The sequence below is a fragment of the Micromys minutus genome (assembly GCF_963924665.1).
Source record: "Micromys minutus genome assembly, chromosome: 20".
NCBI lineage: Eukaryota > Metazoa > Chordata > Mammalia > Rodentia > Muridae > Micromys > Micromys minutus.
The window spans coordinates 24,664,568-24,692,094 of NC_137955.1; the positions used below are offsets into that span (position 1 = coordinate 24,664,568).

The following is a 27,527-nucleotide window of genomic DNA, read 5'->3' on the forward strand; positions in this document are numbered from 1 at the left end:
GGCTTATTATTAATTTTATAATTACTTAATTCACTAGAGAAAATAAGAACAGGAGGATAAAAGACAAGAATTAAAACTCAATTGCCTAGTGGGTCTTACTTACCATGTAAAAATTACCCATGTGTGTGGGAAATTAGCCCACAAAATTTCATTCTATTGACTCATTATTACTTTGGACAAACTAACAACATTTGTTTTCATTTTCTATTCACCAGTACAACTTTTAGAATGATTCTTAATTTTACTTATACAGCCCTTGTACTTTCAAAGCATTTCCAGGCCTTCCTAATCGACTATTGACAAAAAAACGTAAGACAAAATGATATTGCTAATCACATCTGAAAATAGCAAATATTTAGTATAGGTTTACTATATACTGCGTGTGATGCCAGGTCTCTATACCAGCATTTCCTTTAGCTCTCTTGACAAACCCATGGGGTAAGTCTTACCACCATGAAGCCAGAAGAGAGACCCCAAGGCAAAGCCCCCACTGTCGTCTGACTTCAAAGCAGGCCTGTCTAGCTCTGAGCATCGCAGGCTACAGGGAGACAATATCAGATGCACGCTCTTCCCCAGCAGCCACGGTTGCTCTCATCTAATTATTCACAGTCATGGAAACAGCTCTGTGACAGACACTGTACAGAGCTACAAGCTGTGATTCCCTATTTCCACATTATGCTCCTGGTCAGTTCAAGCTGGGCATACGGCACGTCGTACATCTTCCCTCAGTGGGAATCTGTACAAGATCAGTGATTATTAAGCAGACTCAAAATACCTAACATACTTACTGATAGACCGAGTCTGTTTCTTTTTACATGGAGCATAGTCTAATAATTGTAGCTAAGAAATGTAAGAAAAAGCAGAAGACATCAATCTTTGAACAACTCAATAACAGAGAGGACAAACTCTGTTTGTAAAAATGTATTTTTATTTCATAAGCTGGGGTGTGTGTGAAAAAAAAATGTGTGCTATTCTGTGCTTCACGCAGTAGCTCTTAAATGAGACCCTTCAAATCTTACGCTTTTTCCACTCCGGTTCATTCTTTGACTCTTCATCATCAGACTCCACTTGGGCAAACATGGTTTTTGGCTGAGTTCTAAAACAAAAGTTACAAAGAAGAGGAAGCCGTGAGTTGGTCTTTCTTGTATTCGGTGTTGTCTCTTTGATCAAGCAGAAGCAAGTCTGGGAACTGATTGCATCTTAATTATTAAATATAAATCATTAGACTTCTGGCAAAAGAAAAGCGTAGTGAAAATTTAATTACGTTCAGGAAAAGAGCCAAATATTTTTTGAAGGTTTTCCCTCTGTGGCAGACACCGTATGTTGTCCTTCCCGCAAATAAAATGAAATGTGTCAGTCCAGTGGACCCTCATGTACCACACCCTCCGTTGCCAACTGAGGCAAAGTGTGACCACTTGGAAGGATATGCCATATGGTCACCACACAAGACCTACATGGTATTCACTTACACCTACCCAGACTTAGACTTCGGTAGTCCACGTGACTGGGGTGCAAATGGGAGAATTTGAGCTCACAGTTTTCTTACCTGGCAAGTTTCAAATAATAACAAACATGCAGTGACTCATACCAGTAAAGACTTTAAAGTAAAACAAATGGGCACCAACTGATTCCTCTCCCCAGACCAATGCATAGACATGCCAAGCATTTAGGACATATCACTGAACACAGTGCTGCCACAGCTGAACACCTCAGCAGTCATTAAGCAAGCCTTGTGAGGGTCTCCAGTGCTCTGCAAACATACCTAGCTCCATGGTATTCCCATTCCAAAAAGACAAGCCCAAGAAAACGTCAAGTGGCCATAACGCAGTCCTCCTGGCCTCAAGTTACTTCCGTCTCTAGAGCTATCTAGAGCAAAAGCTTTCCTCAGACCCATCCAATTCGTTCAACTCCTTATTACTTCAAGATACTGTTATGGCATCTACACACAGGCTACAGGTCTAATATTTCAAAAGATAGCTGTGGACTTCCATAGACCCCAGTTACTAGAAAGCAGGACCATGAGCTTTCAAATGTGTCACAGCCAAGCAATTGGGTGTTTGCTATGTTACCTTCTAGCAAAGACGCTGCCCCCTGAACAAATGTATAAGCTTAAAAGGGCCTTTGAAATAAATATTTAACTTCTAAGGGGGTGGGGTGTGAGCTTCTAAGGCTATCTGGCTATATTTCACAAAACACCAGGTCATGAGTGTCAACTGAAACGGAGACTTAAGGACTGAGACGTAGCAATGATGTCGCGGAGACATATTAAATGAAACTGCTATGGCAGATCCCAGAGAGAACACCTAGAGCTGCTTCACTGAAGGGCTTACTTCCAAAAGTACTTGTAGAAGACAGGTGGTTAACCTCGTAGGGCCCAGAAAAACGACAGGCAGAGTCATGGTGTAAAGAAGCAGGAGACAGAGACTGAAATATCGGTTACACAAGTGTACGCTTCTGTCCAAACTTGAGACATTTGTACACAATAGAAACTGTCTCAACAAAGTTGATGAGTGAACATAATCAAAACAGAGCAAAACATACGAGAAGGCTCAGAGCCAAGGGATGATGGGATATATAACATGAAACTTGGCACTGGACGCTGAGAAGATGTCCATGGGTAAAACTGCTTGCAGCAAAAACATGAGACCTGAGTTCAAATCCTCAGCACCATGTACAAGCGGGACACGATTATGCAGATGCTATAACTCAAGTGCCTGGGTGCAGGCACAGGAGGATGGCTGGGATTGCTGGCCATTAGCTGAGGTCCAGGTTCAATGCCAGACTCTGTGTCAGGGTAACAAGGCAGAAAGTGATAGAACAGGGCACAATATATTCTAGCCTCCAAACATATATCTGCACACACACGCACGTGTGCACAGACACTCATACATATAAACATAGGAAGGGATTTGTTGGAAAAAGGGTTCGGGGGAACTGGAGAAGAGAGGTAACGGGGATGAAGATAACCAAAATGCATTATGTATACATAAGATGTTGTCAAATAATAAACTAGTTTTTAAATATTTTGATAGATTCAACTAATGTATCAAAATGCTAGAAAGTGCTCCAAGTACTTACTCTAAAGCCCTCCATTTCCCTCACTGGTTGGCGGACCACAGTGGACATATCCAAAACCCTCCATCCTGCTCTACAGTGGGACTCTGCAATGGGGTGGAGGCATAGGACTGTGTCTCCTTCAGAGGAGGTGTGATTGGCTCCAACTCGGACGAGATATTTCTCATGTGGAGAAGCTAGAGATGAAGATGGTCAAGCTCACTGGCCTTTACTCTCGGGCTCAAGAGTGGCCTTTAATCTGGAGAGTGAAGCGTGTGAAAGCCCAGCTCACTAACAACCCATCTTGCCCCCAAATCAAATTCTAAAAGAATAGCTTAGAACCTTTAATAAGAAAGAGCTCTTTGGATTTTATATAAAGACAAGGTTCTTAAATTTTTTCCCCAGCTTGCTCACGGAACATCTATCAACTAATGAATATGCTTTGCAGGAACGCAGCAAGGCAAGCACGGCTCTCTCTTCAGGGCAACATGTGCCTTAGAGTTCATTTCTACAAGTTATTTTTCTAAAAAGTTTAACTCCACTCATGAGAATGATCTCAACAATTCAATTCAGGTATATCTTGGGGTGTTTTAAACAGTTTTTTTTTTTCCTTTAAAGTCACTACTTGACCAAGACAATGAAGAACAGAGACGATTGGGCAATCACAAAGTCAAGAATAGAATGGGCAGGTTTCTTCTCTAGGGAATGGCCTAATTTGCCCTTGGCACACGAAAGCACTATACAAATAAGTCAACGACAACAAGGAAGAGCAATGTGGACATGCAGATGGATGATGTATTAATTAATGCATTTGAAATTTAAAGCTGGTCTAGAAACCCCTGCTTTTGGAGCCAGGAGGAAACAAAGAGCAGCAATGCATCCTTAAGTCGGCTAAGTGTGGATTCTTTCTGAGCTGCTTAAAGAAGTGGAATTAGTAAACTGATCGTAGTCTCCATCCTGCATGTCTATGAGAAAGTGTGGCAAGCCAAACCACACGGACAATAAAAACACAGCAGCAAATCAGAGCTATATACATTCATTACACAAAGCTCAAGAGAGATGTTCTTCAAGAAAGCATTTATACTGCCCACGATTTCCTATCTCACATTTGTTCATTTTAAAAAGATGTATGTATGTATGTATGTATGAATGTATGTATGTATGTATGTATGTATGTATGTATGTGTGTGTGTGTGTGTGTATGTGCATGGGTGTTTTCCCTGTATGTGTGACTGTACACTATATGCATGCCTGGTATCTGCAGATGCCAGGCGAAGACATTGGATGCCCTGGAACTAGGGTTATAAGTGGTTTTGAGCCACCATATGACTTGTAGAAATTGATCCCGGGTCCTCCGAGCAACCGATGTTCTTAACCTCTGAGCCATCTTTGCAGCCCCTTATTCTCTAATTATTAATAGCCAGTTGAACTTACAGCCTCATGACAGAGTCACCTCTCTCACCCTAACTAAGAGAAGATAAAGAGAATGGCTTAAAAGAAACGAGAACAGTGTAAATCCCACAGCTTCATGATGATACCACAGTTTCAAAGGAGAACTTGTTTGGTAGGTACTTAATTCAAACCAACCTCACCCATATCTGTTCTTCTATTGGCTAATATTAGCCCTTTTGGTGTGTTAATCTAAAAAGTAACATATAGAAAGCTGATGTGAAACTTGCATCTTCCTTTTGAGTAAGAGTTTTTCATCTGATTAAGTTTGGTAACAGCTCGCTGGATTATCAAGGACAATTAGATTTCAATATAATGACTGCTGTCAACTACTAAACAGACTAATCAAAGAAATGCGTTTGCTTCTTGTCTTGCTCTGTCAGGTTTCCTGCATTTCTTACAAGGAAATATAATTTTGTGAAGGTAATATGCAAATATCCACCAAATCTAAGTTATAATTTGGTGACTCTTTGTGCTGATTTCTGGGAAAAAAATTAGCCTAAAACTTTTGTATCACTTAATTTTGAAATTATAATATAATTACAGCATGCGCCTTTCTTCCCTTCAAGCCCTCCAATATACCCTTCCTTGTTCTCTTTGAAATGTATGGTCTCTTTTCTCATTAGTTCTTGTTATGTGCATGTATATGTTTCTGTATTTTTATATATGGGCTGCTCAGGCAGTATGAGGTTACTTTTATGTGTTTTTCAGATTATTCCTCCTGCCCCCAGTGTTCCTGGGTTGGCTGACGTTCTTGTTGGGAGTTAGTAAACGCAGGCTTTCCCTGACGCATCTACAGCGTGTCATCATACTTCATTCTCAGTCGTCTCCTGCCCTGTGATCCGGCTCCTTCTGCTCTCTTTCCCCCAGAATAGCCTTCCTTCCTGCCTTCACATCACACTGACTCTACCCCTGCCGTTGGTACTTTAAAAGAAATTCTTCAGATTATTTGTACAATGTGAGTCACGGCAAGTGTATACTCCAGCAGGATGACAGGAACCCAAGGAAAGAGCAGCCAGTGAGAGCAAAGGTCCGTCCCCAACCACTGCAATTTTCTAAAGGGCATGTAGGGTGCACTGTCTGTGTCAGAGACTGAAAGTGTCAGGGGGACTTCTATTTTCTTCTGACTAAGCTCTACCCTATGTCACCGCAACTCCTTCTAACACTCAAAGCAGAGTGAAGTCATCACAGTGTTTTCGGCTGCAATGGAAAGTCCACGGGTCACAGTCCCTCTAATTACGGGTGTGCTTCTGATGTGATTCACCTACGAAGCAGAAAGCAAGCTCCTGGGTGATCGGAAGAATATGAGGGGAAATCACTTGTAACATTTAATCATGACGGTGTGAGTATAAACCACAAGATTTCTTGGCTCGGGGCCCATTGTTTATTATGAACAAAAACCTCAAAGCCAAAGCCAGTAATAGCCATGACTCAACAATCTGACACACTTGTTAACCCTGTGAGCATGAATACAGCCTGGTTGAACTCTGACCCAATCATCACAATTGCAGAATTATTGCGATTAAATAAAAGGCTTGACCAAAAGATTCAGCTTGAAATGGCTGCTTCTGTCTGTAACTATCTAACCCCCCACCCCACCCCCCAGCCCCCAAAAAAGAATTTTCTTCAGGAAATGAAGACATAACATTTTGGGAAATAAACACTTCTTGAACTCATAGAGTGCAGCACGCTATGTCTGAGAGTTCACTGACTAGAAAAAGGACAAGTGTGAAACGTGGGTACAAGAACGCAGGACAAGCCCAGAGAGTCCTGTACGATCACCATTGGCTCCTTTACTATCAAGTGGTAAGAAGAAAGAATGCTGAGACCTGAAAATAACAAGCAGAGGCAGGCCAGGCCTCCCGAGAGCACTTTCTAACGTCTCAGGTACACATCTAATGCACACACAGGTACGGGTGGAGCCCTGTTCTCCTACTGTGTGGATAAGGTGAACCTCCTCAGGACGGCAAGCCCTGCCCTTAGCAGGCTGCAGCAGAGCCGAAGTACACTCAGGACTTCTCTTAGTCTAGGGTTCCCTCCACTAAGCCATGCCAGCCCACACAGACATCTCAGCATCCCAATGACAACTATTAGCTGCCCATGAGGAAAAACAACCACAAAGCGTAGAAGGCAGACTGTACTCAGTCCTAAGTCTGCCACCTGCTACCTGTGGGGCACTGGTCAAGTTCACATTTTCCGTTCCGCATCTACAAGGTGGGGACAGTAATACTGCTTACCTTGTGTGTTCTGAGGATTATTGTGATAAACCATACTAAGCTCTTTAACAAGCCCATCAGTGTTAGTACAAAAGGACTGCCATCACTGTTCACAAAACTTATGTGAGACAGCAGGGTTCCTCACCTCATATGACTGACAGCTTTTCAGAAGTCCTAGGAATAATAAATACACTGAGTAAAGGAATCCATGTGTTAAATACAACACCGCAACAAGCTATGTTTTCAAATCCTGGGGAGATTCCTTTTCTATGGAAATGATTTGCTATGAATCTTTTATAAATGAAGTTGTCTGGTCTTTAAGCATGAAGTTTCTTAAAGAGAAATAATTTATGATTCAAAAGTAATTACTTTGTATTATTTCCAAGTATTAGTATACAAAATCATTACTTATATTGGTTACATTTCTTAGAAATGTAGATTCTCAGGCAGAATCTCACAGCGTCTATTAGTCTGGAATGGACACGGAGATTCACTTTTCAGTCCCTCCAATACCTCCCCAGCTGCCTACAAGATAGGCAGGTCACAAAACTAGTCTAAGAAATACTGTCCTCAATACAGGAACATGGCAGATAGTGACAATCAGCTAATATTTAAACATATTTAGTGTAAGGGGGGAAAAGGATGCTTTTCTCTCTTTTGCCCACAATGACTGCTCTCAATATGACTTGTAAACTCAATATAACTTTAAATGGACTCTTTATAGTGAAAATGATATTTTAATAATATACAACACACACATCTACACACCTTATATTTCAAAAGATATGCACAGTGAAGCTAAAGTGACTGAACTAGCAAGAATGGCAGCTCATCACAGAGCTGTCACCCTGGCTCCGCACACACCATCCCTGTCTGATGTGTAAGCTAATAGCATCTGGATCTACATCCTGCCCCTTCCCCAGCCAGCTCCCTTCCCTCCCTCCAGCAGCATCTTTGAACAAGAAACTGTAACTGAATCTGCCCAAGTGCGGCTGAACAAGAGCCCTCTGTAATCCTGCTGTGTTTGAAAACTTCCATGGCTATTACATTGCTAGTGTCGAACTGGAGTCCAGATCCTCAGTGAGTCGTGTAAAGTGTTCAGGCATCATTAGTGCACTGGAGAATATAGGTGAGCATATGCTGTGTGTACCAGGAAGACTATGGAATGTATGTCTGATGACCTGCTTCCCCCTGTTCAAGCGAGATATAGTAAATAAACCTTCACTAATCACTGACAGAAGTCAATTGCAGCGGAGAAAAACAACCAGACACACGTTCTCAGTTACAGTGACCTTTACAAAAAGATCCTTTTAAATATTAGCTTCCCTCACACACTTTGCCACTTGGCAGTAAGCAGTATCCTGCAGCAGGTGAACGAAGGATCCCAGCTAGCACACTGCATGCCACAGACAGGCAATGCCTTCAACTTACTTAGCAGGCAACAAATATGAGGCAGCAAGAGTGGGTGCAAGGAATGAGCAGGAAGAAAATGCGGCAGAAAGGTGTATAACCGAGAGAGCGACGAGTTTCTCACTAGATGGCAACATGGCGGCGCCTCCTTCACAGCCAGCGTGTTTGTTTAACTAAAAAGAATCCACTTACAATGAAAACAGCAGGTAGGTAAGGAACACCGTCAGCTTCCATTAATTCTATTTAAGTAAGCTTGAAAACATGGGTGGATGACTGCCCAAGAAATATATTAATTATGAAGCAGGCTTGGAAAAGTCATAGTCTAGACAGCCACAGGAGAGAATAGGGCAGGCTGGGAGGCGTGGTGATGAAGGCACTATCTGCTCTGCACGCCACACAACAACCACACTTTGGCAGTTTTATAAGACAACTAAACATTTACAAAACAGGTAAGTCTTTAAAAGTCAGTTAGTTAGGAAGCTGGAGGACACACTACAGGAAGACCGTGCCAGAGGTCCTCACGTGTAGATCAAAGGAGGAAAACCATGTCACCACTTCAATAGAGATAAAAGAAATTAAAAAAAAAAATAAACAATTTGAGGGGCCAGTGAGATAGGTAGAAGCAGTCACCATATAAGCCTGATGACCAGAGTTATAAGCTAGACTCCAGACCAGAAGAGGAAAATCTACTCCCAAAAGTCAGCCTCTGCCTTCCACACATGAGCCAAGATGTGCATGCTTACAGTCACACACAATGACAACGATGATGGTGACGATGACAAAGACGACACTGATGACAATGAAATAGTTTTTAAACAATTTTAAAGTGGCTAAAGGAATGCCCAGGATTCAGTGCCTTGACATGCTTGCCTCTGGCCTCTCTGCACTCACTCCCAGGGCTCTGCGTTCCACTTCCCCACCTCAGTTAGCTCCACGCTGACAACCACATCTCAGACAGCACCTGGGCGCTGGAGAGCTGCCTCGGCAGTTAGGAGCACTTCCTGATCTTCCAGAGGACGTGGGCTTGACTCCTAGCACCCACGAGGCCTACCATATGTAACTACAGTTCAGAGGATCTGAAGCTCTCTTCTGGTCTCTGCTGTGGGTGGACAGTGTACACACATGGTGCCAGAGACAGACAGATAAACAGACAGACAGACAGACAGACTCATATGCATACAATAAAGAATTATCTCACAAAAGTAGCACTTGGCCCCGCCCTGACTAGTCCATGTCCCCTTTCCCTTCCTTTGCAACCCTCTCCTTGAACATTTCAGGGCGCTGCACTGTTAGCCACTGTGTTACAGCACAGGTCCATGAAGATGGCCTTGTCTCCTCAGTGTCACTGAGTGAATGAATGAAAGACAGCCATGGTCTCTTCTTAAATCTTATAGGCATATTTTCAAAAGCATAATTTATATTTTATGGGGAAAGAATATGAGATTAAACAATATGAAACTGTGGTTGAATTTCTTCATACACAAAAAGGGAAAATGCACAGTTTACGAGGATCTTTTCTGCTAAAGCTCAAAGGGAGAAAAGTATGCTTACTCCCAATAACACAATTTACTCTTCTTTTCGAAGTAATCAAGGCAATTCGATGAGAAAGAAATAAAGGTATAAAAATTAGAATAGAGAAGGTCAACACCATTTACATATAATTTTATACTTAGAGATCCCAGAACTTTGTATGAAAATTATTGAAAATGATAAAATACAAACGGCAGCTGGACACGAAGGCACACTCAGCATTGTGTATACTGGTACACAGCGTGTCCAGATAGAAAGGAATTAAAGTTTCGTAGAAGATTCTACTCACAACAGCATCAAAGGATGAGTAGGAAGAAGCTTTAACGAGAGTAAGACACTGACTGCAGAGGCTGATTAAAGGTCTTTTGGAGGAAAACTGGCACGGTCGAAACAAACTTGAAATCAAACTTGAATTACTATATCACAGGCAAATACATGTGCCCAAAGGTACTAAGTTCAGTACTGTTTATAAGGGATAAAGAGTAAAAACAATGTAACTACCATTTAAGAGGATATTGTTTGAGAAAAATAAAATATAACTATGTAACATGTGGAAATTAAATACAAAGCAAAAGAAGGGACTAGAGATACAATGGTTAGTCCCCGCCCAATCTCCAGATATGTTCTAAATAAAAACAACATGTAAACATGCTGTATACCTGCTTTGATTTTTTTACATTTATTTACAGGATATGTATGTTTATGTGTTTGTGCACATCTTGCATGCCTGCTGTAACACACATGTAGATATCAGATGACAACATTGGGAGTCAGTTCTCTCCTATTATTGGGTCCCATGTATTGAACTTGGGTTGTCAGGATCAGCAGCAGGTGCTTTACCTGCTAGTCCATCTCCTAGCCCTATCCCCGTGCTTTTAAAACAGTGCAGGTATCTAAACACTACCTGTCAAATGAACGGTATGCATTTAGCCGTTTAAAAACATTAGCACATTTGAGCTCATAATTAATACCCAGGTGCTTTCTAGGGGGGTGCACTTCGTAGCATTAGCGTCTGTGCATGGTAGGGTGAAGGACCTGAGGTTTCCCAATTGTTACTAGTGGACACCCATCTCACATATGAATACTTAAAAACTCAAACATAAAAGCTATATAGTGAATTGAACTTGACCCCTTAGCAAAGTGCTTATCAGATACCAGAATTGCATTAGGTGATTCTAGAACCAAGTTCCTGTTCTAGGTCATAGCAATGAGCTGTTTTCCAGCAGGTTCTAAAAGTACACTTCTTAGAACTTGAAATAACTCAGCGGTGAGTTAGGTCTTTGACATCTTCCTACTGATTACACTAATATGGTAGATATTAGTAGTACTAGCAATTACTTTTGTGTAGACATTTGGAACATCTGGCCATCAAAATGTTCATCATGTTCATTGTAGACTGTATAGACTGTATCTCTGTTTTCTCCTCTTTCCAGCTAACTGGTGGCTCTTTCTGAACACATTACAAATAGGAGAGCCATCAGAGGCACAATGCAGAGCCTAACCTCACTGTCAATGACGATTACCTTATGGAAGTGCACTACTGAGCTGAACCGGGAGCACGTTGTGGACTCAGAAAGTGGGGGCTGAACTGCTGAGAGAAGACAGGAGCCACCTCTGCGAAGGACCATCTACCGGCCAAAGCTGGGACAAAGTGAGCTACGAAACAACAGTCTCAGAGTTTAACCCACTAATGTGAACAGAAACTCTGAAGACCAAAGCACAGGAGAAGGAACAATGTTCTTTTGGAGAGTGCAGCAGCAGACAGAGAAAACAGGAGGAAAGGAGAAACCACATGAGACAAGCAGCAGGGAATGCCACCACACGAAAAGTGCTGTGGACAGAAGCCGGGGAAAGAGTATTGGGAGGAATAGGATCTGCAGGCTCCAGAACAGCATCCCAAGAAATGCGCTCATCAGAAACACAGATGACAGTTTCACAGGGGGACCTTAAACAAATGGCTAAAGTCAGCATCGTTACTAATGAGGATATTGGCATCATGAAACCCTCGATAGGACACACAGAGGGTTTTCTCCTGTTTTGTTTTGTTTTTTTTTTTAATAACCTATAAACCCAAATTAAAAGCTGACAGAATCACTGACCACTATTCATTAAAGACTTCAAGATCATGAAAAGCAAGAAATACTGAGAAACTATTATAACTAAACTGTTATAACAATGCAACACACCATATGCTTCTGGATAAAGAAAGGACAGAAGAGGAAAATATGGTCAGGACCAAGGAAGACACATAGCTTAGTCCACACAACTATACCAGTGTTAACCTCATGATCATGTGTATGTATATGCGTACGCACATACTCATATGAAATCTGTGAGTGTATGTGTCTTTAAGTTATAGCAATTATTTAAAGGAAATTTCTTTGGGGTGTCAATTTTAAATCTATTGTCTTTTGACAGAAAATAAAGCAATATGGTTTTTATACAGGGTCAGAAGTAGAATAAAGTTCTACAGTTTATAAACAAGATTTGTTAACAAAATAGGAGGCATTGTTCATTCACACTGCACCCATCGAAAGATTCCTTAACACAGTTAGTCAGAAAACTATAACAGAAAGGGGTTTCCAGAAGGTCAGATGATGTAAATGCAGTTTAAATAAAGCTCATTAATTCTAAGAGGGATATCTGACAAGAAATCCTACTCATGAAGACACGGTCAGGTTTAGCAGCTGACCAGTGGTGGCCACTACAGAGAATATTCAACTATATTATAGTAATGTAAGGTATTAGCATCTGCCTAAGTCTAAAACTAATTCTACTAAAAATTTCAAAAGTCAATCATTGAAAATTCAGCAATAGTACTTTGCTTGGTGTAAATGTGGATGGTGGGGTAGCATTAAAAACTATTGCATACTCACCCATGCAAAGCTGCTTGAGGGACTTTCCCAAAGGCTGCACTGTACAGGGAGGCTCATCTACATAGCTCCCTACCTGAGAGCTAGGCTGAGTCAGTAGCAGGAGGACTGCTTCAAGTTCAAAGCCAGCTTCCTTATACAGTGACATCCCAGCCAGCTGGGACTTCACATGGAGACTATGAGAAAGCAAAACCAAAACAAAACACAACAACCTTCCCTCCCCCAATTCTTCTTAAGAGCTAGGCAGGCCACGCCCCCTTGCTTGCCTTTAACTCCCCTCCACTGAGAATACACAGTTACTTTTAAAGTATTGGGGAAGAGAAGCACATAAGGCTTACTTTTGGCTTCAACTGTTGTTTTTAAATCCACAGTTTTTGAGTCTTATGATAAAAGCAAATGTTCAGGCTTCAAGGTTCTGAATTCCCAATTCCACTGTTGTTTGAACAAGAGCAGGGCCTCTTATAGCTCAGGCTAGCCTTGAACTTACTCCTTATCTTCAGCTATAGCTCAGGCTGGCCTCCAACTCACCCCATGTGCATCCCTTAGATGCTGGGATTGCAGGCACTGCTATCACGCCTACAATTCTTGGCATCAGACCTACAGATCTTGACCCATTCTTTGTGCTCAAATAGAAAAGAAGTTAAAACCTCCAAATACTATCTCAATTCATTGGGAATAATAATTTCTCTATTTTTGTTTCTTACTTTGACTTAAATTTATAGCTTTGTACACACTAAGCATGTACTTTACCGCTGAGCTACACTGCTAGTCCCACTTTTCTACTTTATTTTAAAAATGTATTATCACTATCATCGTGGGGGAGATGCACACACACAAGCCACGGCGTACGTGCAGAGTTCAGAAGAAAACTCTGTAGACTCAGTTCTCTTTGTACCTTTCCGTGGGTTCCAGGATTGAACTGAGGTCACCAGGCCTGTAGACAAGTGCCTTCATGACTAAGCCATCTCACGAGACCCCACTTTACTGTTTTTAGCAGCTTTTTTCCTTACTTGGAATATGCTGGCGAAACCCAATATGGGTTATCTTCTGCTGCTTTGGCATGACGTAAAATGGCTTCCCGGGGATTACTGTCGTCAGTCTTGTCCAAAGCAATGTTCTTCACAATGTAGGAGGACAGGGTGCCCCCGTGGGTTCCAACTCGGCCACCACGACCTGTTTCAGAAGAAAAAGCCGCATCAGAGAGCGCAAACAGACCTGTGTGCGGCATCCTGAGAGGTCGCAACAGCGCCTGTGCCATCCTTGCAGCCTTCACTGTCAAAACTAAGAACCATCAGCCTTTAACACCCTTTAATGTCTAAAAATGGAAGAGCCATTAAAACATGTTTTGGTTGCTTAATTTACAAAGTGACACTGATTTTTAAAAAAGGAAAAAAACAAAACAAAACATTTCATTAAGGACTGTACTAAAAACCACCCTAGCATGAACTTACTGATATTCAGTACAAAAAGTAACTTTTATTCATTGGCTGCTATTTTAGCTTTAATATAAACGAGCTGTGTGAACACAGACTCTCCCTGCTTTCCTGCCTTGGCAGACAGCAAGCTGAGGGGCAAAGATCCACTTCTTGCTGGGCCTCTCATAGCCAGCATGGTGCCTGATAACAAAAGTGGGCTGACATTTTAGAAAAGTCTGTTCAGAACTGATTTTTAGAAAGATAAACACATGACTAACCAAACAACACTAGAAGATAAATTTCATTAATTAAGAAGAAAACAGTTTTAAAGAGCAGTTGCTACAGGGTTTCTGCGCCAATAACTATTGCAGGTTTTAGGGGGCGGAGCCTGCAGCCTCTCACGTGCAGAGACATGGCAGCTCCATCTTTTCACACTGCACTAAGCCATGGTCACTCTGCCTTAGGTGAGACCTAGTCCAGCTTGGACACCAGGCTAGGAGACCAATGGTGAGCCAATATGGAGAGCAGCAGCTTTGTCACTGTGAGGTCACCCAAGGCTTACGCTAGGGAGGAGGACGCCCTAGCTGTCCTCTCTGCTTCAGCGCTGCTCCTCTGTAAGCTCCACATGTGACTCTGGTGCTAGCCAAGAAGCCATCTGAAAAGCACTAGTGTGTGACAAGGACTCAGGCCCTAAAGCTCTTCCCACCTCCACATCAATGACACTACCCTACCCCTTGTCCCCTGCTAGACAAGGCTGCTTCAGTCACCTGGGCCTGCTACAGGAGGTTCTGGTTTGTGTGACTTCAGGGGGTCCAGTCTGTCCTTCTCCAGCTGTTTCCTCGTACTTCGTTGGCGGGGCTCACGGAACATGGGCAAGGCATGAGCTGTGAGAAGTCACATTTGAAAAATGTCATTATAATAATAACCCTTCATCCAAAAACATAGCTAATGCATGACTAACTGAAACATGAAATGGAAATCATAATGACAGCCTTCATTTAATAATAAAAGACAGGCTCACTGTAACCAATTAGCCAGTTCTGTTTGATACCAGACTCATTGTTCACCTCTGCTGGCAGCGAATGGCACTCAGGAAATGCTGTCAAACACTGTCATGGAAACACTGGTGAGTCTCATCTCCCTAGCCACGGGTTAAAACTCAATTTTGGTGCTTTTTGAAAAGAAACACTTAATAGAACTACTTTCTTATTTTTTTCTTAGGAGACCCAAATATGAATAATGCCAATGACTTGCCTGTCCATCCTGAACTTTCTTTAGAAATTTCATAAATGGTGGGGTTACTTCATACATTTCTGAAATAAGACCCCTCTCAGCAGAAGGGTGAAAACACAGAGTAACCACAAGAGAGGGTCTCTTAGCCCTTCTCCCACATGGTTGGTACACAAAACAAGAGGGTAACACAGGCACATGCATTCAATACTGTCAGGTGGTCACAGAAAAAGAATCAGGACTTAAGGGAAAACCATGTAACATTTGGGGGAACAGGATTATTGTAGAGTATTAAGTAGCTATCTTCTTATTGACCTAGCACTTTTTCTAGCCATAAAACACAGATTTAAAAGAGAAAACATTTCCAGGGAACTGGAGAAGACAAAGGTTATAATGTAAATAAAACACCTGTAACACCTCCAGCTCCCCAGTCAGACCCTCTGCCCCTTCTTCCATTAAGGCCAGTCTGTACCACTCACCATAAACCATGCTGCCTTGAGGCACATTACCATCACTCTTGGGCAGGCAACATGACACAGTATTTTTAGGTGGGAAAATTTGCCCTTTACTTCCCATGACTGGTGCGATTTAAGTATGACTAGGGGATTAGCTGTAACCCCAACTTTAACAGTTCTACTCTTACAAAGAGTATCTTGGAATCTCTTGACTGATCTCTCAAGAGACCCATCACCAGGAAGAAGGCCAGCAGTCGAGTGCCCTGGGCTTTAGACCGAGACACTGGTAAAGTACACAGGGCTACTCTATTACTCATTAATGTGGTATTGAAGATTTCCTGCCTGGCCTCTTACAGGCCTGAGGCTGTGGTTTTCAGAATATAGACCTGTCAGATTAATAGAATTGTATGACCCACATTCGGCCCAGACAGTTCATTTTATACAGAAATTCCTCCAAATATGTTAGTCCATGGCCATGAATTTCTTGTCTAATCTCAGAGGAATTCATTGTTTGGTGTCACACTGCAGGTCCATGGGACAAGATAAATTCAGGCCTTCTGATCTCGTTTATTCACAGACTAATATGTTAGTCTTTAAAACACTGTAACAGAATAATGCATTCAGCCCAGGAAAGTGCTTCCCATTTGGGTGAGGAAGCCTCATTTTTGCAAAAACTCAAGAAGCTAAAGTGATGTTGTCATGTGACTCGTACCTGTGTCCACATGATAGGACATGAGGTAATAGATGCCACAACCCTAGACCCTTTCTGATTTCAAACCAAGCAATGAACAAGACCACAGAGAAGAACACCATAAGACAGGAATGCTAACAACAACTTACGGGTGATGATGTAGTCCTGGGTTAGTGTCTCAGCTTGTTTCGCCTTCCTCTGGGTTTTAACCACACATAATTTTGCTCCCCTATGAGGAGTTAAAACAAATTATTTTCTTTAGTGCATCTTATGAATAGGTAGAGGTGAAACACTAAACTTCTTGGTTCCACCAGATTGTCTCAAAGCAATCACACACACACACACACACACACACACACACACACACACACACACACACAGAGAGGGGGGGGGCCCTACATCTACCTCTGTATGTAGTAGACCCCAGCAGAAATTACTCCATGATAGATGTAGGAACCAGAACACTGGAAGATCTTGACCAATTCATTTTCTAAATTAATTTTAATCCATGCAAAACATGGTTTCACTGTAGCATTTTCATTAATCGTAAGATGTTTTTAGAAACAGTCTGTGCAGAACATCCTATCAAGACCTTGCCTTTCTGAGATGGGGTCTTGGCAACAATGAACTTCCAGAGATTCACACCTATCAGTCAGTGCCTCCCACCAAGTGAAAGAGTGAGAGAGGTGTCAAAGCATGAGGGACACGGATTTGAAGAGAAATCCACAAAAAGCATTAGAAACATAAGATGTTAAAGAAAGTCAGGCAAAGTCATAGGATTCCATTTTTAGCCTATGTTCCAGATGAAAGCTACCAGGGTCCTACACCCACAGGACCCAGCATGGGGTATGTCCATATCTCAAATGCACGGTTGTAAGTGTCTAAGCTGGAACATGCCTAGCAACACTGCTCAGGGTTACAATCTGACTAACCAAAGATCCATTTAAGTTCTTACCTTGCCTTAGTGATACTGAGCTGTCTCTCTGAAGAAAATACACATAAGCAAATCTTATAGATCCCAAGTAAAAACAGCACCTTCCAAATGGGTATCATAATGTAAGGCTGGCATTTTCTGGGAGGTGGATTTTGTCCACACTAACTAACATTTTTACTTTATTAATAAACAAAATCCTACTTTAGTCTTAAATATCATTTTACAACTTTACTTTATAGGGCAAAGGTTTCAACACTAGTTTAGAAGCCTCCAAAGACAGGATTGTTCACCTCTAATTAGAGCAAAATTGTGGTCAGTGAAAGTCTATTCATAAAGATCAGCTTTCCTTTCCTTAGAGAGCATGTCAGACCTCACAGCAGGACTGGAGGGAAGGGCACAAGTCCAGCATGTGGGTGTGCATAGTAACAGAAGTGGGAAGGGCCATTTTCCTTGCGGTGGTAACAAAGGTCTGTCTCGTGGAAATAGCTGTGGATGTATGTGAGCCTCCCACCCCCCAGTTTTCAGATCTTGGGATTAAATTGTTATGCTTATGTTTGACTTGGGGTGAGCCCAGGGAAAGAGCATGTACCCCTTTCAGTTGACACAGCATAACCTTGGCAAATGTACAAAGTAGTAACTGCTAAAAGCCCCCCCAACAGGTAAAGAAGCAACGCTACTCCTGTGTCTTGTGGTCAGTCCCATTTGTTAGTCTGCCACATGAATCTCTGCTAATGACAGTGTCCAGGGAGCGCCGGGGCATCAGGACTCCCCTACCCTGCACTCAACATTTCAGCCAAAGGCTGCAAATCCCCAGGCAACTTTCTCTTTGAATTCAATGCAGATCAAGGGTGAGATCTAAATCCCATTTAAAGCACAAAGTTAGGAGTCTGAGGCTTTACTCTGTCCCAGCTGCTTTTTCTAAAAGGGTGGGTCCCCATCAAAGAGGGATGAGTAAAAGCCAGGGTGAGCCCAAGCCTCTCCCAGTTGTTGTCATCCATCTCAAATGGCCATTCCCAGGACATACCTCTGACTCTTGTTGGGGTCGTAGTACACTTTTGCCAATCCATTTCCAGTTCCAACCATGATCTGGTTCAGCTTTGGATGCCACAGGCAGCGGACCACACTCTAAAAAGGACAGGTACAGAAGTCAAGTCAGGTGACCAAATAAAAAAAACGAGGGGAAGATTTCTGCTGGTGCTTAGATGATCAGTTTGCTAAGGACTCAAGTACTGGCCCGAGAGAAACCAGTAACTTCTCAGATATCCTGTAAATCACAGTGATGTGCTCTGTAAGTGAAGCCCAGGCCACCCCTAATCATCCATGTGAAACCCTACAAAGATACAAGGCACTCATTTCTGCACATGACCCCTTTCCCGGACAGCCTTGGAGCCACAGTTAGGCAGTCCAGGTCCAGTGTGAGGCTGGCACTCTGACCACCACAGCAAACTTAGATCTGGTTTTCATGCTTTTACACACAGTATGTCCCGCTGGACTCAGATGGAGGCCAGGTGGTTATTGTTTTTAGTTCACAAAGATCCAAGTCTCATTAAGTTTTGTTTTACAAAGAGCACATATTGGTAGACAATTAATAATCTCTCCCTGCCTATGAGACAAAGCAGCAAAGCCGTGACAGAAATAAAGCAGATATCAATTGCAAAGCTTTGATGTTAACCTGATGGGAAGCTATTTAAGAAGGTCCCTCACTGGAAACTATGGCCCTCTGAATTCATGTCTGGTGAGGAATAACTGGTACTCTGTGGTCGCAAAGAACCTGAGTTCTGAGTTCTCACAAGCTGTTTGCGATTTTCTTGGGGTAGGAGGAAAGCTGGGAGGGACATAAAAAGAATCAAGGGGGAAGGGGAACATGCAGCTGACACTGGGAAGCACAGACACTACACACCAAGTTCTGCAAACCACATCTGAAGCAAGGTGAGCTCTTTCATTAAGAAGAAAATACCTGGAAGCTCTCAGATCCCTTTGGTAGAAATTCTGACTCTCACCTGACTGGAGATAGTTAAATGGCTACAAAGCCTTTTCTAATATCCCAGAACTATGAAGGAAGCTAAAAAAGAGCCTGCAAGTTGATAATTCACATCTAACAATGCTGCAAGGTAATTTGTAAGCTGTGTGCCACTGAAGTGGACTGAGTCATACCAGAGTCCGTGTTTGCATTTCCCCATGGAAGTGGGGGTGGGCGTGGGGGAAGTGGAAGGAGCAGGTTTTTATGTTTCCTTAGTTTTCATTTCACCACCTTCCTCAAATCTATGGTGCTGATCTCCAACATCTGCTAACAAGTGTTAAAAAGCAAACCAAACAACAGTGACAGGAGAAACACTTGAACCATGTGCATCCTTTATACTTGACAGCTGGGTTTTCCTTTCCAGTGTTCTCCCTTTTCACACGTATTTGGCTATGAGGAGGGGAGAATATGTGTACCACAGTGCATGCTCAAGAGATCAGAGGGCAGAGGGCAGAGGAGTCCATTCTCCCCTTCCACAATATGGATGGCTTCCAGGGATTGAGTCTTCAGACTTGGTGGAAGCCCCCTTACCTGTCAGACCACATACTAGGTCCTCTCTCTTACTTCCCCTTCCTTAGCCTTTCTTAGTTACTGCTGCTTTATGCATGTATGCATATACATTAAAGTCAGATTTTCTAATAAAACAGCTCCAGGTTGGCGAGATGGAATTAAGTATGCTGACAGACAGGGTTCTGCAGGTGCTCTGGCATTGAGATTATGATGACAACTGTGCCTGGACCACTGAGTGCTTCCTGGGCAGGTATAGGAAAAATGAGAAGAGCCACAGAGACAACTTCCTAACAGTGTGTCTATGTGGCCCTACCTGAGCTGGCAACATCTCTGCTTAAATGTCACCCACCAGTCATCTTATTTAAAATGATGCCCCTTTAACTGTTCATTCAGCTTCCTTTTTGCTATAGCACACATCTTCAACACAGAACAGGATTTTTAAAATCACTTCTGCTGTACCTTTCTCAACTAGAATTCATGCCCCATGTCCAGAGATATGGATCCATTTTGTTTGGTAATATATTCCAGGTCTTTAGATTAGTGTCTGGTACTCTTCAAGTAACTTAAAAGTTACATCTCACCTGTACTTGAATGGGTTACTTTGTTAAGCATAGTTGGAGACAATTTTCAATTTGTAAACTATCCCTTCCAGGAGGAAGAATTTGATTTCTGTGTATCATTATTATAACCAACCATCATACAAATCCATCAGGGTTGGTTCCTTCCTTCTACAGTCCTGGAGACAATGTGTATATGAACCAGGAAGCAAGAAAAGGAGCCAAGGGGCTTTCAGGTGCCTTTAGAACCCCAACCACCATGAATGGCCCAGGACAATGTTAGAGACATGGCTTTAGAATTCTTTCTCTTCCTTGGTTCTCTACAGGTCTGGCTAAACAGTTACTGGTTCTCAAATATGTTTTCAAGTGAGCAGGGTGCAGAACTGGAAACGATCCACAATGTAGGCCAGATAAATTCCAAGACACCCAGCCAAATAGGCAGTTTCCAGGGGCAGCAGGTTACTGTTACTCTCTCCCTTTCCACTGAGGGTGTAAATGTTAGAGAGGCAACTGCTCAGGCCAACAGACCAATGTCTGGTTGCTTTCCAGGGAGTCTGAAGGCATTTCACCTCTATTCCTGCTCAGATCCTTTATCTCCAGAGCTCCAAGACACGCCCCACATGACTGCTCAGCATAAGCGGGCAGAGACAGGCACATTTACCCTCTTCTCATGCTGAAGCAGGGAAATGCAAGTAAGAGCCCTTGAACTAAACAGTTGGTCCAGAGACCACTCCACTGTGGCAATGAGTCACCAAAGCAGCCAATGAAAGGCCTGTGAGCAGACTAGCTTAGGCACAGGACACTTGAGGCTCAATTACCTTAAGACTGGCTATTAATCAAATACTACAGGGATTCCAAAACACAGAGTGAAGACACGGAGTTCAAAGTCAAAGGTGGGTGGGCCTTTTTTGTTTATTAATATTTATTGTGTGTGTTTAGCTGACCTTTGTAAACTTTGCAGCTAATGTGCCTCCGTCCTTTGTCCTGTCAAGGAAATGCATCTTATAGCAGAGAGCTGGCCATTTGCCAAACCAAACAATCCCGGAGTCCAACCGGCGGGAGCAATTAGAGTTGCCACACTGCTAACTTGTCAAACATACATACTGAGCTTTGCTCAACAACAATGGACACGTGTCTGCTAGGAGCCCAGAACCATCAGAAGACAGATGAGCCATAAATACAAAGAAAGAGAGTGCAATTACTCATTTAGCCAAACAGTCCAAACTCCTTCATCCTCTCGTTAAGAGACGCCTCTTTGGTTAACATGCCTGGACCTTTGACATGTACTAAACAATGCTGCAAAGCAAGTGAAGGGACATTCCCGAATCGAGGAACCAGAGATGATCCCAGAAACACCAGACCTACAATACCAAAGAGACAGGCTTTACCTCATATTACAACAGCCATGTGGCAGAGGAACACTGCATTGTAAGAGTGAGGCTCTGAATCTAATCTGCATACTATGTATACTGACTTGCTTGATTAAACAGAGAGAACATCTTATCCTATCACTAATCCATTTCATCTTACATGTTCGTCAACTAATGGCTACAGTTAGTTGTCAAAGCTCAACTCCCTTCTGGCTCAAGGTTAAGTTTTATTTGTTTTAAACCAGAGCTCACTCAGCATGCAGAATAACAACAAACTGCCCCAGAAGTACTTAGCTCCAGCAGCTGCCACCAAGACATAGTAAGGAATGGTGGAAATCAAAAGCAAGATGGCAAGGGTAAGCTACAATACACAAATGTGCTCAACACAGAGATCTTCTATCCCTACAGAGACCAAAAGAAGGAGGGGAGATGGAGAGAGCAGCACACACTACCAACAGTGTCAAGATGGACAGAGCAGCACACACTACCAACAGTGTCAAGATGGACAGAGCAGCACACACTACCAACAGTGTCAAGATGGAGAGAGCAGCACACACTACCAACAGTGTCAAGATGGACAGAGCAGCACACACTACCAACAGTGTCAAGATGGACAGAGCAGCACACACTACCAACAGTGTCAAGATGGAGAGAAGAGCACACACTACCAACAGTGTCAAGATGGAGAGAGCAGCACACACTACCAACAGTGTCAAGATGGACAGAGCAGCACACACTACCAACAGTGTCAAGATGGACAGAGCAGCACACACTACCAAAAGTGTCAAGATGGAGAGAGCAGCACACACTACCAACAGTGTCAAGATGGAGAGAAGAGCACACACTACCAACAGTGTCAAGATGGAGAGAGCAGCACACACTACCAACAGTGTCAAGATGGAGAGAGCAGCACACACTACCAACAGTGTCAAGATGGAGAGAAGAGCACACACTACCAACAGTGTCAAGATTCCAAAGCAGAAATTCTGGAATTACCCCTCCCCTGAGCAAAAGTGGGATAGCCACAAAAATTCCAAATAATTATTTCTACAGTTTTTTTGGTTTACTTTAAGTGAAACATGGAAATGAGGAGGGAGGAAAGAAAAGCAGTGACTAGACATGAATTCTAGGGGAAAGGAACTGTAAGGTACCTGGAATTTCATACTATTATTAATTTATTTTTATTACATCTACTTGTTTATGCACAGGAGCACATGTGCTATGGCAAAACTAAAACAAGTCAGAGGACAGGTTTTGGAAGACAGTCCTCTCCTCCCAGGGAGTCCAGCTGTGGTACTACACTCAGGCATCAGGCAGGGTGGCAAGTGTCTCCCCACTGAGCCATTTCTCTGGCCCTGGAAGTTTATATAATTTAATGTAAATGAGTCTTTACAAAAGTAGTACCATCACTCCTTCTCACAGACAGAAAGCAACAAACAAGCAAAGTGAACTGAGACTGAGATAGGACAATGCTTCCGGCTCCCATAACTTACAAACAGGAGGGGACGGGCCAGACCTCCAACCCCATCGCTCATTTCTGATACTGTGGACCGTGTGGTGGAGTCTTATCTCAAACAGTGAACACAACTGGGAGCTTTTAAATCATTTCCAAGTCTTTCTAACTAAGAACAAGACTCTTATCAAGTCAATTTTTGGAAGGAAAAGGGCGACTGAGACTGTGGCTCCGTGGAAGAATGCTTGCCTAGAATTCAAGTATCTTCCATTTGACCCCCAGAAATGCAAGGAGATGGAGAGCAGATGGTATCACTAAGTCAAAAAAAAAAAAAAAAAAAAAAAAAAGTTCACAAATGTTGCTTTAAAAGAACTCAATGCCTGAGCAACACCTTAAATATGTTATGCATATATCTAAACAGCACCGCTGAAGACAGGCCCAGCATCTTACATTTTATCACTTAAACATGATTATGTTCAGACACCATTCCTGGTCCTTCCTAGTTGCTGACCCTCACTGATACCACATACCATCTGTGATTTTCACATTTGGTTTCTGCATCATGGAAGAAGAACGAAGAAGCAAACCTGACTCCTTGGAAGAACAAGCATGTTCAGCCATTTCTGATAACCAGCCTGATGCCTGCTCAGAAAGGAGAAACGCACACTTGTGTATAAGAAGCCTTAGCGAGCTTCCATCTTGTGTTCCCAAGTGTGTACACCTTATCTCAGCTGGTCTGCCTGAGACCCTCTAAGTGAGAACCCTAGTCCTCCGTGTGGCCCTGTTTCCACTCTCACAAGTTGAAAGAAATGATCATGAACCAGGAAAAACTCGCCAAACTGCAGGCACAGTGCACATTGGTGGGAAAGGAACGGCTCGTAGAAAGAAGAAGGTGGTTCACACAACAGCCACAGCAGACGACAAAAACCTTCCATTCTCCTTAAAGAAGTTAGGAATAAACAATATCTCTAGTGTTGAAGAGGTGAACGTATTTACAAACCAAGGAACAGGGATCCATTTTAACAACCCTAGAGTTCAGCAAACACCTTCACCATTCCAGGCCACGCTGAGACAAAGCAGCTGACAGAAATGCTTCCCAGCATCCTAAACCAGCCTGGTGCATGCAGTTGGACTAGTTTGAGGAGGCTGGCTGAAGCTCTGCCCAGACCATCTGTGGATGGAAAAGCACCACTTGCTCCTGGAGAGGAGGAGGATGATGAAGTTCCAGATGTGGTGGAGAATTTTGATGAGGCTTCTAAGAATGAGGTGAACTGAATTGAAGCAACTTCTGAAGAAGGTGGCAGTTGCAGAAGTCACAGGAGCTGCTACTTCATATCATGACTGCTTTTTAAATTTTCTTTTGTATATGGATTTGATAAATTCTAGAGCTCTAATTGTTGGCATTAGGATAGCCCCCTCCCCCAGCAATGGCTCCACCCACAGGTGACAGGAACCTAGCACATCAATTGCCATGGAAACAGCCAAAGCATTCCCAGAAGACATCAGTTCTAAATCCCATCTCCACCTGGGAGCAAGTGACGTCACTACCCCTACAAAAGACCGAAACCCTTCCTCCTCTCTCTCTTTCCTCTTCCTCTCTTCGCCTGGCCTTGACCCCTGCCCTATCCCGTTCTATTAAACCTCTCCACGTGGAACCGTGTTTGGTGTGGTCTGTCTGGGCCTAGGCGAGAAATCTAATTTACAACACTAATTTTTAAGCCTGAGCCCCCCAGACACTGCAGCTCTTTTTGTTTTTGTTTTTTTTTTGTTTTGTTTGTTGTTTTTGTTTTGTTTTGTTTTGTTTTTTGCTTACACCTAATTCATTCTTTGCAGCAAATTAAGCTGAAGAAGCCTGGGAATAATGTTTGGAAATGGTTAATAAAATTCTTTGCCTAGTTAAAAACAAAAAGCCTTAGCATTGTGGGTGGCCATCTCCAGAACCCATAGATCAAGGTGTCAGCCCCAAACAAATGACAGATAAAAACAGGAAAGCATGAGAGAAAAAGCACTCCAGATCCCACAAGCCTGCGACCGACTTCACAGACAAAGGAAATAGTTTTCTATCTTAGAATATTAGGCAGGGAGGCAGAGGAATAAAGTGGGAGCTGCTCCAGCTCTTCCAGGCCATTCCCCTCTGTTCCCTGCACTCTCCCATAGTGCCAAGGAGCAGCCTAGGCTCGAAGACAGGTTCTGAGAGAAGGGGTGTCTGGAAGCGGCGAAAGCAAATGGGTTCAAGCTGGCAGCCTATGCTCTGCATGAGATGCTCCCTAGCTCTCTGTAGTCTGCTTAAGACAGCCTTTCAGATTGTTCCTGCTTTCTCTGTCTGTCTGTCTGTCTCTCTCTCTCTCTCAGTGTGTGTGTGTGTGTGTGTGTGTGTGTGTGTGTGTGGTGTGTGTGTGTGTGTGGTGTATGTGTGTGTGGTGTGTGTGCGTGCGCGCTCGCATGTTCTGGTCTGCTTTGCACAGCTTTTCCTTGCTATTCTAAGAACTCTGGCTGAGACAGCTCTCTCTGCTGGTAAAAATTCTAAACACTCTGGATAGTTCGTGTGTTTTTCAACTGAAGTCAGAAAAGCTACTATAAAAAAAATGGTTGAATTTTTAGATCAAGTCGGAAATCGTGTTAGAAAAATTCTAAAAGTAATTCTTAGGTTTTCCTATCAAATCAGAAAGCCTGGAAAAAAAAATTCTAAAAGCACTGTGTTCTCTCTTCAGACAGCCTTCTCTGGATAGCTGCTAGAAAACATAAAACAGTTGGGCCCATTCTCCAAGTAATTCGGAAATCCTGTTAGAAAAAATAAAATCTAAAAGAGCTATAAGAAATTCTAAAAGAGCCGTGCTCACTCTCCATGGATTTTCCAACCAAAATGAGAAATCCTGTTAAAAAATTCTTGAAGAGCTGTGTTCCCTTCCCAGAGATGTCCACACAGCTCGGCTCTTGCTTTTGGCTTTTGAGACGCGGTCTTGCTGTGCAGCCTGGCCTGGGATTTGCTACATGGCCCAGGCTGGTCTCCCACTTCTTGTGGTCTTGCTGTTTCTGCCTCTCAGGTTCTGCGGTCAGAGGTGAGGCCAGCACAGCCGGCTCCTCTCACGTGTCTCTCCTTTTATTCACGTACCCCACTTCAAGACGGTCCCACCATAGGCCATTTTTTTCTTGGAAATATTTTTTTTCTCTGTTCTGAATAGTTTTTTCCTTTGATAAACCAGACAGAAGCCTGATGGTGACAAGAAAAGGAGCTGGAGCTCTCTCGAGTAGCAAGAGAAACGAGCAAGGCAGCGTTGTTCTGCAATACCTGATCGCACAGAGGTACTCGGCCTTCCTAATGCTGCAACCCTTTAAACAGTTCCTCATATTGTAGTGACCCCCAACCATAAACTTATTTTCGTTGCTACTTTATAATGTTGCCACTGTTATGAATTGTAGTTATCTGTGTTTTCTGATGGTCTCCAGTGACCCCTGTGAAAGGGTTGCTCAACACCCACCCACCCAGGGGACTATGACCCACAGGTTGAAAACCACTGCTACAGAGACACTGTTCTTTCAGAATGTCCATAAAATCATACATGAATTCCCATCAAGCATATCTATTATGATCAACTTACTTTAGATTGTGCTATAAACTTGACGTAGCCACTAAAGCAGCAGAAATCTGGAACCTGGTAGTTGTCCTTGATACTAAATGAACCACATCTGTATTTGATAATAAACTTGAAGAATTTCATCACAAGGAAAAGTTCTCGGAGAAAATAGAATGTCTCTTGGGTAAAACAAATTAAATAAAATTTCCCTCATCTAATTGAAAACAACAAATGCTAGTTTGCTCCAACTGCAGAACTCGAGAACAAAGTGTGATGACAGAAGAAGAAATGATTATTGGACAAAGTCTGGTAATTGCTTTTATTGACGAGAGCCGGAGAGCAAGAAACAAGGGCGCTGAAGCTGCAGTCCACAGGGCACAGGCGGTGGTCTTCCGGCGTGGCTCAGAACCCACCCTGCTCATCTCCACACAGTGGGCATGGCAGGGTCATTGTCATTCCAGGATACGGAGGTCTCTCAGGCCTGAATGACATTTGAAGTACTGGAGCCTCAGGCTAATCACGTCTGGCAAAGAGTGGTCATATCTTTGGGTATTATGTTACCATTCATGAGGACCAGGTTGCAATGGGGACAGTCTAAATCCTCTGTTTCCCTGAAGGCTATAAAGCTGGTGTTCATGTTTTACTAGTCGAAGTGAACCAAATCTAATCTGTTATTTTCTTTAAATCTTTCCCTGTGAATTATGTTTTCAAAATGTGGTTTTACTTTATTATGAAACTGGAAATAAACAAAAATATCATATACCAGAATTAGCCAGATGCAAAGA

General features: G+C 42.8%; 1 protein-coding gene and 1 pseudogene across 3 annotated transcripts in view; one reads left to right on the plus strand and one right to left on the minus strand.

Annotated features, from left to right (window-relative positions):
* Positions 1–947: 947 nt before the first annotated feature.
* The window catches only part of WDR70 (WD repeat domain 70), a 208,137-nt gene continuing 181,557 nt past the window's right edge, over positions 948–27,527 (minus strand). For both annotated transcript variants that reach the window (XM_080933536.1, XM_080933535.1), the window contains exons 14-18: positions 18,282–18,382; positions 16,473–16,552; positions 14,715–14,831; positions 13,543–13,705; positions 948–1,096 (exon numbers count right to left, since the gene is read on the minus strand). In XM_080933536.1, the coding sequence (XP_080789662.1) occupies positions 1,009–1,096; positions 13,543–13,705; positions 14,715–14,831; positions 16,473–16,552; positions 18,282–18,382 (549 nt within the window). In that variant the 3' untranslated portion in view covers positions 948–1,008. The remainder of the gene's footprint in view (positions 1,097–13,542; positions 13,706–14,714; positions 14,832–16,472; positions 16,553–18,281; positions 18,383–27,527) is intronic.
* On the plus strand, positions 23,983–24,442 carry LOC308433460 (transcription factor BTF3-like; annotated as a pseudogene). The gene has a single exon. The product of its transcript is annotated as a transcription factor BTF3-like (transcript).